Source organism: Leuresthes tenuis, unplaced genomic scaffold (assembly GCF_036924035.1).
Source record: "Leuresthes tenuis unplaced genomic scaffold, fLeuTen1.0.hap1 SCAF_3, whole genome shotgun sequence".
Taxonomy (NCBI): Eukaryota; Metazoa; Chordata; class Actinopteri; order Atheriniformes; family Atherinopsidae; genus Leuresthes; species Leuresthes tenuis.
The window spans coordinates 6875024-6890794 of NW_027325357.1; the positions used below are offsets into that span (position 1 = coordinate 6875024).

Genomic DNA, 15771 nt, shown 5'->3' on the forward strand with positions numbered 1-15771 from the left:
CTCTTCTTTAAGGGTAGCTAGGACCGTAAGTCACCATGGCAACAAACATCCAGGAGTCTTGACAGTGTGTTTATGTGAAGTGGATTAGAGGTGTTTGATCTGTTCAGCTCCTGTGGAGAGAAGATTAAAACTGAATAAAACAAGCAAAGCACATGACAAGATTAGATTAATAAGCTAAATCAAATCACATAAAAATAAATAAAATAAAGGTGTTTATGCTGTATATGTACAATCCATTACTGCTCCAATAAAGAATGTGAAGGCATTCCATGTTGCATGGTGGGAAAGAGGGCCATCTTGATTGTTCTTCCTCTGCCTATTACAGCTTTTCCCTAATAGTTCCTATTTTGTTTTGCCAAAAAAGGCCAAATCTCGGGGAGAAGGGAAGAGATGGAGCAAGGCAAATATGAAAGGAGATGAACCTGACCAGGAGAACTTTTAACTGCTGAATGCATACTAAATATACTAAAGATGTGACATAATAGAAACTTATTAAAACATACATATATATATATTCATTTTTATTATTTTTCTCTTTACTTGGGTTAGGGTTAGGGATTAGTGGCCATACATATTTATCATTTGGTTATGATGAGTAGAAATAGACTGCAGTAAAGACTTTAGAGGCTGATTCAGAGTTTAAATGTCAAAACACTATCCTGAAGATTTAATTCAGGGTCTCTGCATACAAAAAAACACCCTCAGCTTAACCAGGAATTCAATTTGACATCTAAACCTACCAAATTTGATGTCAAGTTCTCATTCAGAAGTTCTCTTTTTATTTCTTCTTTTTTGGAAACAACAGACACATAACAATATTTAGGTTTCGCTCAATAGTGTCATCCAGAGCACCTGACAAAAGTGGCTCTTTGTACCAAACCAGGAGAATCGGTGCTATGATAACCAGTATTCCTGGATGAAAAGGTAGTACAAGTCACCTGCTCAGAAGCTGACCTGGAGCTTCTTCTGTAGGATATAATTAAACCTGTAGAACAACAAACGTTAGCTAGGATCGGTTAGTTATGCTAATGTTGGCCTTATGGTAGGTTATTGTAATTAGTAGCCATGCTTGCAGGACGTGTTAGTGGCTTACATTGGAGTATCAATATCTAATATTTATTCAATTTAAGAGATTTAGTTATTTCTTTCCAATCTCTTACTTAAACGTTGTGTACTGTGCTTCAATGTAGAAAAAATCATATTATATCTGCCCTAGCTATGTTTGCCAACAACTGTTTGAAGGAGTTGAGTAGATGGTTAGTTTTAAATAATGAGAATAATTTCAGTTTCACAACAATAAATGATAAAAGTACAAGAAGTTAAAAGTATATACATACATAGGTCACAGTGGTAGTCATTGAAACATGATTTTGAGATGACTGTTCATTTGAAACTTTATTTTGCTTAGTGAGCTGAAAACAGTAGAAATCTCAGGACAACAACACAGTGGACTCAGAAAACCACAAGACGTCCTCCATGAAGGAGAGTATCAACAGCCATTCGCGCACACAAACCCATAGACACGGAAAATTAAGCACTCATACAACTTATAAACCCTACAGTGATGATACTTTACATTCATCTGGAATATTCATATTCAGGACATCTGGAGGAAATAAACCACATACAGTTTAAAATTAAACAGTAAAACACTGGAATGAGTTGGTCACACTGATCACAGTGAGAACGTATTGTTTGTTTACTCAGTTCAATGCTGATTGCTTCATCTGAGTTTGTCATCTCGCTGATTGTGATAGATAAAGCAGACCCTATTGTCCACAATATCACAACCAGAGAAAACTTGAAGGAGTCAAAATAAAAACAAAACAAAACAAAAAAACTCTTCATATCTTCAAAGGACGGCAAGGTCGTGACAGCTCTTGGACCGCACTTTGACCGCCATGCGCTGATTATTACGCGCCACCAGTCTGCCCAGGAAGCGCCGAGCCTTCTTGGTAAGACTCTCTTTGCGCTTGTAGATGGAGTGTTTGCGCTTGGAGACCTCGCTGCCATCCCTGCGGAGGCGGATCTGTCGTACCACGCCCTCAAACAGCTCGGCCACGTTGTGCTGCAGAGACGCTGACGTCTCAATGAACTTGCAGTCAAACACCACTGCACATGCTCGGCCTTCTAGAGATTTGTCAAATAGATAATTGTTATACTAACATCACATGATCATCTGCACTATTTGGTACTGTGTATTTTCCTCATTGTGACCTTTGACCCCACCTTCCACAGCGACCTCTCTGGCTCGTACCAAGTCGCTCTTGTTTCCAACAAGGATGATGGGAAGATTTTCGGCCTGGCGAGTGCGCCTCAGTGTGATGCGGAGCTCAGCAGCAGAGTCAAAACTTGAGCGGTCAGTGACGGAGTAGACGATCACATACGCACTCCCCACCTTAAGACAGTCCACATGAGAGGATGGGTCCTCCCCCTCCTGTTAAAGAACACAGAAGGAGAAACATCTTAATTTAAATGAATTAAAATTTGAACCAACTGATTTGCTATCTAGTACTTCAGACTGGGACCATTTTGTTGTATTTTGCACTTTTTGTGGAGAATGTGACCAACCTTTATAAACAGGAGCAGCAGTGCAACTTGCAAATGTAGCACCCATCTTTTACCATATCATATGTGAACAATAAGACAGAAAGAGTTGGAATGTTTGTGCTCATGTCTAGTGTATGTGTGTGAATAAAAGACAACAGGAGCACTGATGCAAAATACCATTGGGCACTGGAAACAATGCTGCACTGGTTGTCAGCTACTTGTATTCGATCAATACATTGCCAATTGTTGGACAACTGTTCTTGAAAAGGCTAAGATGAGGAATTAGCAGGCAAATACCTTTTTCAGACTGGCTCATGTAAAGTAGTTAATGATTAAGCTACGGCTATCACCTTTCCTCAAAGTATGAAATTTGTTTGAATAATTGGAAACTTTGACATCAGTGTCTGTAAGGCCTTCAGACCATAGGTTGCATGGACAGATGCACGCCAGAGCAGCCCTGGGCAGAGATATTACTAAAAAGGAATTTTTAAAGGAACTAAGTCAATTTACATATTCTTAGTAAAAGAAGATGTCTTAAAAGTAATTTAAAGTGATGTTTCAAAATTTTGTGGTGCTCCTAATTTTTTAGGAAAAGTTAGCTTAGAGCCATATAGACTGATTTGATTATATCATTTTCTAAAGCTGTTTGCCCCGATCAACGTTGTGCAGCAGATTAATTAAAAAATCTCTTCATTTTGCATGGCTTGCCAGAGATTGAGTCTCTTCACTGAGTTTTAGGCCTGTGCTGAGATCAGTGGTCAAACCGTGACTAAGCAGATGAACAGAGCCAGTAATTCTGAATAAGATGGATGAAAATATACAGTAAAAATCTATAAAATCCCATTGGTAGAAACAATATCAATAAAATAATTTGAAGTAGAAATAAGTTATTTTCTATATCCATTTTTTCACATTGGATCATGTGATTATATATAACTGAAAGATCTTACAGCCAAGTAGACAGACTTTTAATGAATGCCTAACAGATACATAAGTCCATATGCAACCATCAGAAATCTTCTACAAAATTTCTGTTCTTAATTGTATTTAAGAAGAAGTTGTAAATATGTAAACACCATTTCTGCAATTATCCAAAAAGTTTTTGTTGAAACACAACATGTAATATGAAGACATTAAAGTCTGATCTGATTTTTGTTGAACCGTTAACATTTTTGTTAGGTGCTTTGTGAGAAATAAAAAATAGGCAAACTTAGAGCTTCTATCAAACTTCATGACTGTATTCTATATACAAATAGCATGTTTGTCAGAGAAAATTATCATTATTGTTCTGGTAAAAGGTACCTTTTGATCAGGATGTATATTACCATATGATTATTGTTAATTATAATCTTGTTGTAATAACTAAAGGCAGTGAGAACACAGTGTTTTTTTTTCCTCAGATGGACCTAAACATGACAATCAGCAGGAACTAATCAGCTTCTCATGCTCCATCACTGTACCCCATCAACAGACACACTGTACCAGTTTGTCATTCTCCCACGTATCCATGACGATCAGTGTTGTTTCTTCTCCATCGACTGTCAGTGTCCGCTCATAGGTGTCCTCTGTAACAAATAATAAACCCAAACATTGAGCAACAGGACAAATAAACATGTTCCAGACACGTTTACATCTCTATGAGGAGGAGCTTAGGCCCAGCTGTGTCATGCTGTTGGGTTTCAGCTTTGCATTTACAGCTATCAATCTGTGTTTCCCGTTAGATTTGGAGGGATTTTCTTATGTGTCTTGGCCTGCTTTACCTGTTGTGTTTCTTCTGCTCATGTCTTAAATACTATTTGTGTTATGACAGCACTAACATGTAGACATTAGAAATGAGCTTTGCTTGAATGTTACCTGGAGTCAAACTGTTGAGGAAATTTAAAGTTTGAACTGATTGTGATTGTGGAGGAAATGTCAGGAGATCTGAAAGTTATTATTCAACATGTAATGTTAGATATGTTGGATGGTATATGCATTAATAAGCAATATTGTTGTCAGTTTAAGGCTATTTTATCCTATTGATGTGATGGTAATTTAACAACATTATAATTATGATAACTGATTAAATAAATCACCCTTTCAAACTGAGTTCCCCACAAAGGAAATTTCAAAACTTCTTCAAAACTCATGGTCCAATGATGTCATTTCCATGAGCTTTCACAACCTACAAGAACAAGACATTTTAGTTCCCTGACAGGTGATTACATGAAAATTAAACCACATTTTTCAAAATTTTTGTCTACATATTCTTCTATACTGTAACAAAGTTACTCTTGATATACATATTATTATCTTTTCATTGCTGCACACTGAGGGAAAACTGTTAGCCTAATAAATTTCTTTTCACAAGAACAAACAACACTGCGTGACTTCCAAAAATTTTCCTTAATGTCATGATCTTGTGGATGCCATTCAAAAAATAATTAATTAATTCCTCCGAATATTCAGATATTTGAATTGGAGTGCAAAACAAAGTAGCAGAATTGCCTGAATAAACAGATGGACCAATAAAACAAAAATGCATAAATATTTTGGGAACCTACCAGACAAATACAACAGACGATAGTATTTAGTCAATAAGTCAATGGATAAACATCTGGCACACTAATTGAGTGACTGTTCAATATTTATCATCATTGTTACATTTATCATCATAACTATTAAGAAAGGCATAATTAGTACATTCACAATTTCATTAGCAATTTATCCAATAATCTTTTCAGACATTTCACTTTGGCAAAAACGAGGGAACCACCAAGACACCAACATTGATCCCACAAGCCATGTTCTTCAAGCACAGGCTAGAAAAAACAAACAGCATGGAGAGCTAAAACCAAATCCCAATGGCTGTTACAACTGTGGCCAACAACAGACCACTGACAAAAAACAACACAAACTCACTCAGACTCTGAGTAAACAGCAAGAATAAAAACATGCAAACCCAGACAGAATTCATCCAAGCTGAAAACTAACAGCAGACAGACCCTGCCTGCACAGCATGACAGACTATCAGTAGATCAATAAAGGTTGCCAATCATGGCCAGAGGCCAAGCATCACGTGACACGAGTGCTGATCAATAATGGTGAGCCAGTCAAGGTTGCAATGTCACAACAAAGTCAAAGATACCGTGCATAGAAAGAAATATGTTTAAAATACAGACTATATTTGAATCATGCTTGTCATCATGTTGAATCATGTTTGCTGTAGATGGGAAATCCCAACTTTTAGGATAACTTTGAAAAAAAAAGAGAAACAGATGGGAGTGATCCATCCCTACCCTTTTTTGTCATTTTCTTTTTCCATAACTTGCAGACTTTTAACAGAAACAGTGGCCGAGATATGCTGACCTCTTATCCGCCATACAGTGAAGAAAATCTCAACACTCTGAAACCTGCATGACAACTTTTAATAAAACCAGTCGAAACACAGGTCCAGAGCAGGTGTCATGACAAACTACACTCAGCCAGAAGAACAAAAAGTCTTTCATAAGTGGTAAGAACGGCTTACAGAGTGTTGATCTTAACACTGTGGAGTCAGTCTGGGAATGCATGAGAAAGCAGAGGCCGCTGACACAGGCGAAATCCTCATAGGAGGAGCTGCTAGTTCTCCAAGATAATGGGAGCAACTTACCTGCCAAGAATCTTGACAAAAAAAACGTGTACTCAGGATTTTTTTTTTTAATGGGCAAAAGTTTCTTGGACAAAATACTGATTTTACTCAGTTTTTTAATGATCACTGCACTTTGTATGATGTTGACTGATGGTATAAATGCACATTTCATCATTCAAATAAAGGATTATCATTTTAGTTTAAAATGATTTCTTTATTGTTGGTGTTCTTGTGCAAATGAGACATTCATTGTTTCCACTGTGTATCATTTCCTGTCCCTGCTTTAAATCTGAACAATGCTGGGAAAGTTGGATCCTGTCAGGACTGATAGAATCCAGAGTTCAGAGAAGCATTCAAAAAGTGTAATGAATTGAACTTTGATGAAAAAGCAATTTGTTAAAAAGTTGGTAGGAACATAAAAGACAGCTGAGAACTAACACATGAAAGAGGAACACAAATAACATCCCACCTCCAGGTTGTTCATCTTTCTCTGTGACTCCAGCAAAGATTCCTGCAAGGCTGGTCTTTCCGACACCGTGGTCACCCAGCAACACCACTCTGTAAACACAGTCTGAGTCACTCTGCGAATCGTCATCAGAGTCTGAGCTCCAATGGGCACAGTAGTGGAGGGATGTGTCTCCCGGGTGGTAGGACGCTGACTGTCCCAGAGGAGGATGGCGGCGAAGTGGACGAGAATGCTCCGGGTCAGCCTGAGTGCTGCTGGAGCTTCGAGCGTCCTGGGTCCAGGATGGGTGCTGGTAGAGGGGAGAAATCGGCGTGCTGCTTCGCCGCTGCAGGGGCTCCTTCTCTCTCTGGGTGTTGAGGGTCATATTGCTATCGTGACGGCATCAGGACAGGGCCGGCCTAAGGGGCAGAAACACAAAAAATTTGGTTACGGAATGAGTCTGGAAAAATATAATAAGTTTAACTTGTTTCAGCGAGATGATTTAACTGTACACCAGACAATCAAACAGTCCTTGCTGCAGTGATGTCAGCATGCTGTAATCTCACTGCTGGGTGTGTTTACAGACGGTTGACCAAAGAATGAAGTGAAACCATAAGTATAGGTACAATACTACTTATGCTGTTGTTGAGTTACATGTAAATGCAACTATTTTTATGTGACTTCTCCACACTACAGTTTTGGAATGTCCAAGTCCAGTTAAAATCTCCAGAAATTTCCTTGATAAATGTTAAATTAATTTCCAACACAGTGAACTGCTGCGTTCTCTTGATTTTGTGCTTGGTTATGCTGACCTCCACCATGCATATAGAGCGTCAACAGCGTCAACAGCTGAGAAGGTTATTATGGTGTCAAATTTTACAGTTTAGGTTTGTCTTGCTCTGTAACTACCCTCTCTTATTCTGAAACATTTATATGAAGATTGTTTATTTTCCAGAAGGACTTGGAGATGGAGCTTATTAAAATACTGCAAAGCCATAGAAACAATCATGTGATCAATATGTTTGGAAACACATTGATGCTGAGATATTTACATCAGAAAACGGTGCTCTGGAAAGGAAAATATACTATTTTAATGAGTTTCCTTTTCATACTACTCATACTGATGGCAGTATGAATCTGCATTACATGTAGGGGCGGATTTAATGCTGATGCGTGATAATGTATGATATATTCAGAAACAACAACTGAGTTAAGAAGCAAGAAAACAAACTACATACTGTAGCTAATAATAAAAATTTAATTAATATGACAACACAGTGAAATTTAAGCCATGATATAAACTTTGACTACATTTTAATGGAGTCTGTTAGAGTTTGTCCTCAATCAATGCGCTACCTCAGGGCACAACATCCACTCATGTCTGTTTAGTGTAAAATTGAGTCCTTTTTGAAAAACAACCCATGCCCTCTTATAGTTTGATTTATCTGTAGAAACAACAGTAGTGTAACAAATTCAGTTTGAATAATAAACAAAACAGAGAAGAATGAGAAAATGCTGAAATAAAAAAAATATTTAAAGAAGTAAGAAGTAAATTAATGGTACCTGCAGATACTTTTTCTATGTGTGAGACAGCAACAACACCCAAACAAACCTCCTGCAATTAATAATTCAAGCATTTAAAGCTGCCAAAAATGATACTGAGGGGTTAGGGAGGGACAGTTAGATCAGCTAAAAGCTCATAGTTACAATCAAAAGGCAAAGGCTGAACAATCCCACAAAATCCTTCAAAATTAGCTGTGATTTACGGAATTTTGGTTTATTTCTGGACAACAGAAATACAAACATCAGACATTCTCTAAGGGATCAGCAGGCACAGCACCCTGATACAACACACCATATTGTACATGACCCCTACTTAGTTAGCTGCCAAAGCGTAATGAACCACATCTTTCAGTTTCAGTCAAAGCAAAGCAACAGCAAAGAAGAAAAAAGATGAGACATGCATGTTTTCACTTCTCTAAAGTACCTAAGACACGTATCTCGTCACATCATGAGAAATCTCTAAAAATGTCTTTCAAAAGTTTCTGTGTAGAAAAGTATGAATAGTATAAATAGTATAAAAACTTCATAAATAATATGAACTGACATTGTGTAAAATATATTATACCTAACGTGCAAAAACATGAGTTTTCTTGATAATATCTTAGTAATTTGACATGATGTTGATAGATGTGTTTTTTAAGTGTATTTTTAAAAAGTGTAAAACATAAATGTTTCATGCTTTGAATAGAAAATATACAATACTGTAGATAAGTATGTAGACTTACCATACATGCCACGCGCAGTCTGTTTCTCACCAGCCTCAGTAAACAACAGAAATGAACTGAACCCTGTCTCCCTATGTCTGTCAGTGTAACAGTACCCTGGTGCCACAGTAACCCTCCTGGAAAAAAAAAAAAAAGTTCCACAACAGCGTTAAAAATTCAGCAGTGGAATCACAGTTATCTACCTCCCTGCAGTGTGTGTGTCAGAGCGACAGCAGAGGAGAAACAGATATCTGAGGAGGGAGTCTGTGTGTGTGTGAGTTTTATCAGTGTGGAGGGCTAGCTGGTTGAGGAAACATTTTGGTCACTTCCTGTTTGACCTAAAAGACACAGTTTAACCTAATGAAACAGCTCACTTCGGACAGCCTGCTTCAGATATGATATGGAAACATGTTTTTTCCACTGTCTGTTTAGGATTAAAGTGAGATTAAACTGTAAATTGTATTGTCATTAACACAAGCACCTATTTCATGATTAAATTATTAAAAAGCTTATTAGACCTGAGTACATTTTACAAACTAAAGCTCACAAAGAATTAATGAACAAAGGACCAGAAATATCTTGTTGTCACTACCAGGTTTTAATTGGCAACTGAAGACACCAGATAGACAAACTAACTGAAACATATTCCAGTTTGGTCATTAAAAAAACCTGTTTCTTAACCAACAGTATATTAATTAATAAGCTACCTTCTAAATGATATTCTGGATTCTTAACAGCAGATTAAAAACTGAAGTACTTGCTAGTGAACTGATTCTAAGTTTACAACTAGTAAGTAAGTTTAAAACTTTTCCAGTGGCAGTGAAGGTGCCAGCCAATCAAATGCCCTGACTAATCGTTTGTTTATATTTTCATAGTTTTTCTGTGTAAAAGACGTCTGTTGTATATGCAATGGGTTTTAGATTTATTGAGCTTATTATTGGTTCACAAAATACATTGATATTTATATTACAAACTCTTATGGGTTTATCAAGGTTCAAATTCTTCCCTAAGAGTTTAATTACAAGCCAGCTGACCAAGAGGCAACACATCTGTTCTGAGACCAGCCAAAGACAAAGCTAGAGATATCCTAAAATCCATAATATTGAAATATATACTTATTCATGCTGCTCAGAGGCAGCTTGTTGGCTGCACTAAGACTTTCCCAAGTTAGTTAGTTGTTAGTTTCCCTATGTTAGTTGCATAGCCTGGCAGCAGGAAGCATGAGTTATAATAATGAGGGTGGTCAGTGTCTTTATAAGCTCTTGATATCATACATGTAAACTGTTGTTTCCTATTTAACATAAGTTAACCTTACATAATCGAGCGAATCATACTGTCAGGTTATTACATTTTAAATCATCCATTTTGTTGACAATTCCATTGTTTCAATGGTTTCCCTTAAAGTCTGTTTTACTCCGAATTGTGAACAAAAGAGGTGCAACGAGCGAGTTGGTTAATCTAATAAGAAACAGCTGCATATATATTCACAAAATGTTTTCTTTTGAATGTGTATTGTTGTATATAAACAGTTTTATCAATAGATTTATTCTGCTATAGAAGAAAGAATTTCTTAAGATAATGCAAATGAAAACACAGAGAAAACTATGAGGTTTTAAGTCCACATGTTTATGCTGGTGGAGACAATGTGACTTTTAAATTTTGACTTGGAGTTTTTCTGCTTATCATTCAAATCTTTTTATGGGATTTTTTTTTTGGCACAAATGGATTTCCATAGTTTACACATGTGCTGTGATGGAAAATTAGATTATGGAGGGGCACACATCACTTCCTTTGTGTCAGTGTGAGTGTCCTGAATGAAACTCAACACATCACAGATGTTTAAATATTTTCCACCCCCACAGTTTTAAGGTTTCAATGTAAGAGGAGGAGTTTCCATCTACAATCTCTAAGCCTGAAATACAGTTTCTTAAGTGTCACAGAAACTAATCACGAATAATCATGACTTCACATCAATCTAATCTTACATATATGTACAAAAAACATGCTCTTTGTTTTCTATTCAGATTTAGCTTGCTAAAATTGCAACTGACAACCTAATTAAGTACAAAAGTTGATTTAAAACTTGAACTGTCAATGCTTGTTGAAGAAGAACTCCATTGGTCCAAAAACATAAAAGGTGAGTCACATAAAAAGCCAAAGCATACATAAATGTGAAAAGCCACCATCCTTATTGGTTTATAATCCATATGCAAACCATGGAAATAAAGACAGAATGATACTGTCTGCAGAATAAAACTTGATTTAAAGGGAAACATAAGAGCCTTCAGTTTATCATATAATCATTTTCAGCTGCTTGATTAGCCTGTAAAGATCTGCTCAGTATGTCTCAGTGTCTGTGTTACAAGTGAAAGGGTCTCTGAGGCAAATGAATGCTTTCTCAGAAAGTGCTTAAGGGTCGTACAGTAAATGCTGGATTGAGGAATTCCTCAAATCGAATCCAATAATCTAAGAAAGAGTGAATCCCACATGAATCACCAGGGCCAAGGTCTTGCTAGTAATGCTTGCTTTAATTGTTTGTAAGTAGGTTAGACAAAGATGTTGATATACGGAGCTCTGTGTTTAATTCATTCCCTCAGAGAGTGCAGTATGTAGAGCTTAGTGCACTTTAGATAAACTTTTCAAGAAAAACTGCCAATCATTCCTCGCACAGTTTGGAGTGTACGCAATTTGTATGCACTTCCTCAGGAATTTAACATATAACAATGATTTACTGTATATAAACAGTATGTGCATGACGTATCACACTTCCAATATACATTTCAATGTGAAACCTAAATCATGCGTTTTTTATTGGATCTCCTTGTTGTTTTGCTAAATCAAATACAAACCGAAGATTTGCTCGTGTCATTTTGTGGTAGCCTATTTTTAAGTTGTTCATCGTATAACTCTTATTATTATTATTGTTATTGTAAAACTTACTGGAGACAACAGAAATACAGCTCGCTCCATTGTTTTGTCTTTTAGAGATATTTTATATGTCATCCACATGTCATCACTTACAAACAAAGATACTTATTCTGAACTTTAAATACAGCTAATTCAACAGCTTTTACAGAACATTAAATAATCTCTAACGGTACAATAAGAAAACCTGCTGCTATTCTGGTGATAGAGGATTTTTGTTTATAATATCCGTTAAATGAATAGATTTAGTTTTCTAAATTTCATTCTGCTTTGTCCAAGCATGTTTCTGTGCCACTGTCTCCACACAAGCTGTGGTATTATGTATAATGTTGACTACTTCTGCCCCCTTGTGGTAACATGAAAAACGTAACAATCTGATAAATCTCACACAGATATTCTTTGGATATTAGCCATCAGATATTTCTTATGGTGCTCACGTGTCAAACCATTAGGACACATTGGTATTCAATATCTATAGATAATTGGCCAAATGTTTAATCAAACTTCATTAACATTTGACAACACTCACAAAACCAGCAGCTATGATGTGTAATATATATTGAGTTTTATCACCAACATTTTAATTGTTGTGAAACTTTTATAGCAATAAACACCAATAATACCTTTTTTTGTGCGTGTGATGTTGTTGCCTTAACATGTGAGAAGGTGTGTCGTAGACATGTCTCTCCAGTGGTGCAGTCATAAAGTCATCCTCACTGAGGATACGAAGGTCCAATTCCTTGATGACCAAAATCTACCTGCTGAAAATCTCCAGTTTATGGATAAGGTATGTGTTGAAATGCTCGTGTTCATAATGCTCACAACCTGCTCAGAACTCATCTCTTGTGACTGTGGAGTGTTTGCATTTCAAATTCCTCAGAAAAATTAATAAGCAATCGTAAATACAGCAATGAATTTTGAAAATATACAAATATCTTAATATTTACTTAATGTAACTAAATACTTCAAACAAGTGTTTAAGTAAACATGAAAAACAGAATAAACTTGAAAAGGAGCCAATATTTTAAAATGAACAGAACCTTTTTAATTGTAGGGCAAGGTACTACTTCAAATCAATGTTTCATTTTCTCGCATACCTCTTAAAAAAATGAGGAATACAAAACTTTGTTAAATGAATAGTGGAAAGATGATAAGTCATATCTAAAGTAAAAATAACAATTTGCTGCTTCTCTTTATAATTATTTTATATGATTTTCAATAACCTTAAAATTTGTAATGTTGATTGGTTGAAAAAAATATTGTGAAGACCCTACTGGGGACATGTCTGATCTTTTTGAAAATTCAAATTCAATCAGTAAGTTGATCATAATTAAGAAAATGTGTTGCATTTCTATACAGTTACAGTGTTATCGCTGATTGGTACATAACTGTTTATAATTTCCCTTTTTATCATGCGTCTGAATGTATTTGCAGGCAGGTAGAATTATATTTATACATATGATACTAAATAATAACTATACTATTTAGTGTGTTTATAATTCTTTTTTTCAAGTGAAGGAGCTTAATAACTCTCCCTGCCGCTACATTTACAATATGTGGACATATCTGTAAGAAAACCTAAACAAAATCACCAATTTTACTTACATGGTTAAAAAAAAAAGATGTAGAAAAAAAAAGTACACAAGTAGAGACAAAATGTTCTGTTCCTAACTTCTTTCATCTAATGGTTCATCTTACAGAGGTCAGTCAGTCTGTAGCCTGAAGGTGTTATTTACATTTAAAGAAAAGTTTGATTTCCTCAAAGATAATATTGAATATCTATTTATTTATTTCAATGATGTGTCTTATGTTGCGAGTTGTCTTCACGCGCAGTTGGATGTTTCCTGACGGGTGGTTGAGGAATGCTGGGATGTATCTGACTGCTGAGGAGGGAGGTCGTCAGTTTGATCCTGACTGGTGGGAGGAGCCTGAGCAGCTGGAGAGATGAATATGAACATAAAAGGACTTTAGTTTTGTGATAAAATAATAATATAAGTATATATAAGAAGAATAAGCCAATAATTGCATACATTTGAAAAATACCCTAACACACTTAAATGAATCTCAACGGTTTCTCATCCAGACTTTTTAAATTCCCTTCTTGCTGGTGTTGAGGAGGAACTGTTTAGCACTGACTGGGACACTTTGTTGTAAGGAGCTTTTTCTTGTTTCAGTTCTTTAAAGCTGAACAACTAAATCTTGAAGTCTGTTGACTTGAGATGACAGAAATGTCCACAAAAAAAAACAACAAACAAGCAAAAAGTCTTAATGGGACAAAGATATAAAGAAATAGCATTAAAGAAGGACCACATTATCCTGTGTAGATATAGATTAACATTTCTTTATGAATCACTCGTATTTTTGCTTTTACTCGCCTCATCTTTGCATTTATTTTCTTTCTGTTATGTCATGTGGACTCAAATGAAAGCATTTACAATGACAGTGCGCAAACATCAACTGATGAGTAACTCTTTTCAGTCTTAGCATTGTGTTTTGTAGAGGCTTAGGTCTTTCAATGTCTGCATCAAGATGATGGATACAGCGTTATCTCTTAGCTTGCTGTGGAAAGTGATATTTTATTGCAGCCATCTGTAGAGGCAGGACCATGGTCAATTCAAATGTTTTTAAAACACCAAAAACTACTCAGAGGGCAGTTTTCACAACGATGCTCCGATTGCACTAACAACAAGTCTGCCCACTTGATACAGAGCAGATTTCTCTATAAAAATTACTATTGATTTGTTCACCATCTGCTTAGGTTTGATTGAGAGGTTTTGTTTTTATCTTTAACCTTTGTCAGAGTATTGAATTTGCAGTGGGGGTGATGTACCATCTGATTAATTTTGTTCTGCAAGTTCTGGTTCAAGTTGTTCAGTAGCTTTCCTTCCAGATTCTGGTGCGGCTTCCTCCAGGAGAAAGACTCTATTCAGAAGGTGATCAAGAAGCTGTCGAGCATTGTCTGACTTTGTTGTGATAGTCAGTCGCCTTGGGGGTTGTCCTGACAAGAGCTGAAGCTCGGTGAAGTCTCTGAGGGGACAGAAGGCACAGAAATGTTTCAAAACTGTACATCTACATACTTCAGGGCAAGTCAGCTGCAAACAAAGAGGTCAGATTATGGTTTGACTGCAGGCAAAAGTCTCCACAGAATGGACAGATTGTTTGAAATTGATTAAAAAGCAGACGTTAACTGTCATTAAATGGTTAACCTGTCTCTGTTGTTTTTGACAATCCAGCACAGAAGCAGCAGAACCACCAGAACCACCACCAGAACCAGAAGTGATATAATGAAGAGGGGAAAAGACAACTGCTCAAGCATTTTCAAACAGATCCTTGAAATGTAGCTTGAGGCAGCATCCTTCTCCACTACACATCTGTACAGGTGAGAAAGATGAGAGGTTTAAAGGAAAGGAAATTTAAACATCATTCATGACAATTAACAAAAGTTTGTTTACTGATAAAGATTGTTAGAACTGATTATAGGTACACAAAAAAATCAGAGAGGTGGTGACATTTGAAGAAATAATTATTTTTTCACAAAAGCAGGGAGATCGCTATGGCAACAAAAACATGCTTTAAGGACTCTGTTATATTCTAACTAACTTTCTCACATTGTTTTAATTTCTCATGAGCTGGTTATGATTGAGTCCTGAGGATAATAAAACTCCAGAAAAAAACTTATTGTGGCTGTAATAAACTTACTGTAACTAAGCCTGCTCGGTGATGCGAACAAAATGTTCTGTTTATAGTCTGATTTAACAAAGTTCTTAAAACATTCAGTTTTCAAACACGAGTTAATATCACATACCTGCCTCTGTGATTCACTGTAAATTTAGTGTTTGTTCAAAAACTAACATTTAACCTTCTGATTCTCAGAAATTTGAAAGAAAACACTCTGCTGGAACTTTTTAAACAAGAATATTTGTCATTTTAACATTAGATATTTGCATATGTTGAGGCTCAGCGATTTTGAAATG

At 36.2% G+C, this 15771-nt stretch overlaps 1 protein-coding gene across 1 annotated transcript; it reads right to left on the bottom strand.

Moving 5' to 3' along the window:
- Nucleotides 1–1382: 1382 nt before the first annotated feature.
- Nucleotides 1383–9099, bottom strand: rem1 (RAS (RAD and GEM)-like GTP-binding 1). Its single transcript, XM_072383085.1, has 5 exons — nucleotides 8894–9099; nucleotides 6630–7024; nucleotides 4033–4115; nucleotides 2230–2437; nucleotides 1383–2130 (listed from the first exon to the last, which is right to left on the bottom strand). Exons 2-5 carry the CDS (start codon nucleotides 6988–6990, stop codon nucleotides 1853–1855), a joined length of 930 nt encoding a protein of 309 aa, XP_072239186.1. The 5' UTR covers nucleotides 6991–7024; nucleotides 8894–9099; the 3' UTR covers nucleotides 1383–1852.
- Between the last annotated feature and the right edge of the window lie 6672 nt (nucleotides 9100–15771).

Excerpts from the sequence above, each read along its gene's own strand:
- rem1 (XM_072383085.1), bottom strand. The coding sequence starts at position 6,990 with ATGACCCTCAACACCCAGAGAGAGAAGGAGCCCCTGCAGCGGCGAAGC. Across the intron at positions 2,438-4,032 it reads CGTGGGAGAATGACAAACTG|GAGGGGGAGGACCCATCCTC; the intron begins GTACAGTGTGTC and ends GTTCTTTAACAG. Across the intron at positions 2,131-2,229 it reads CAGAGAGGTCGCTGTGGAAG|AAGGCCGAGCATGTGCAGTG; the intron begins GTGGGGTCAAAG and ends ACAAATCTCTAG.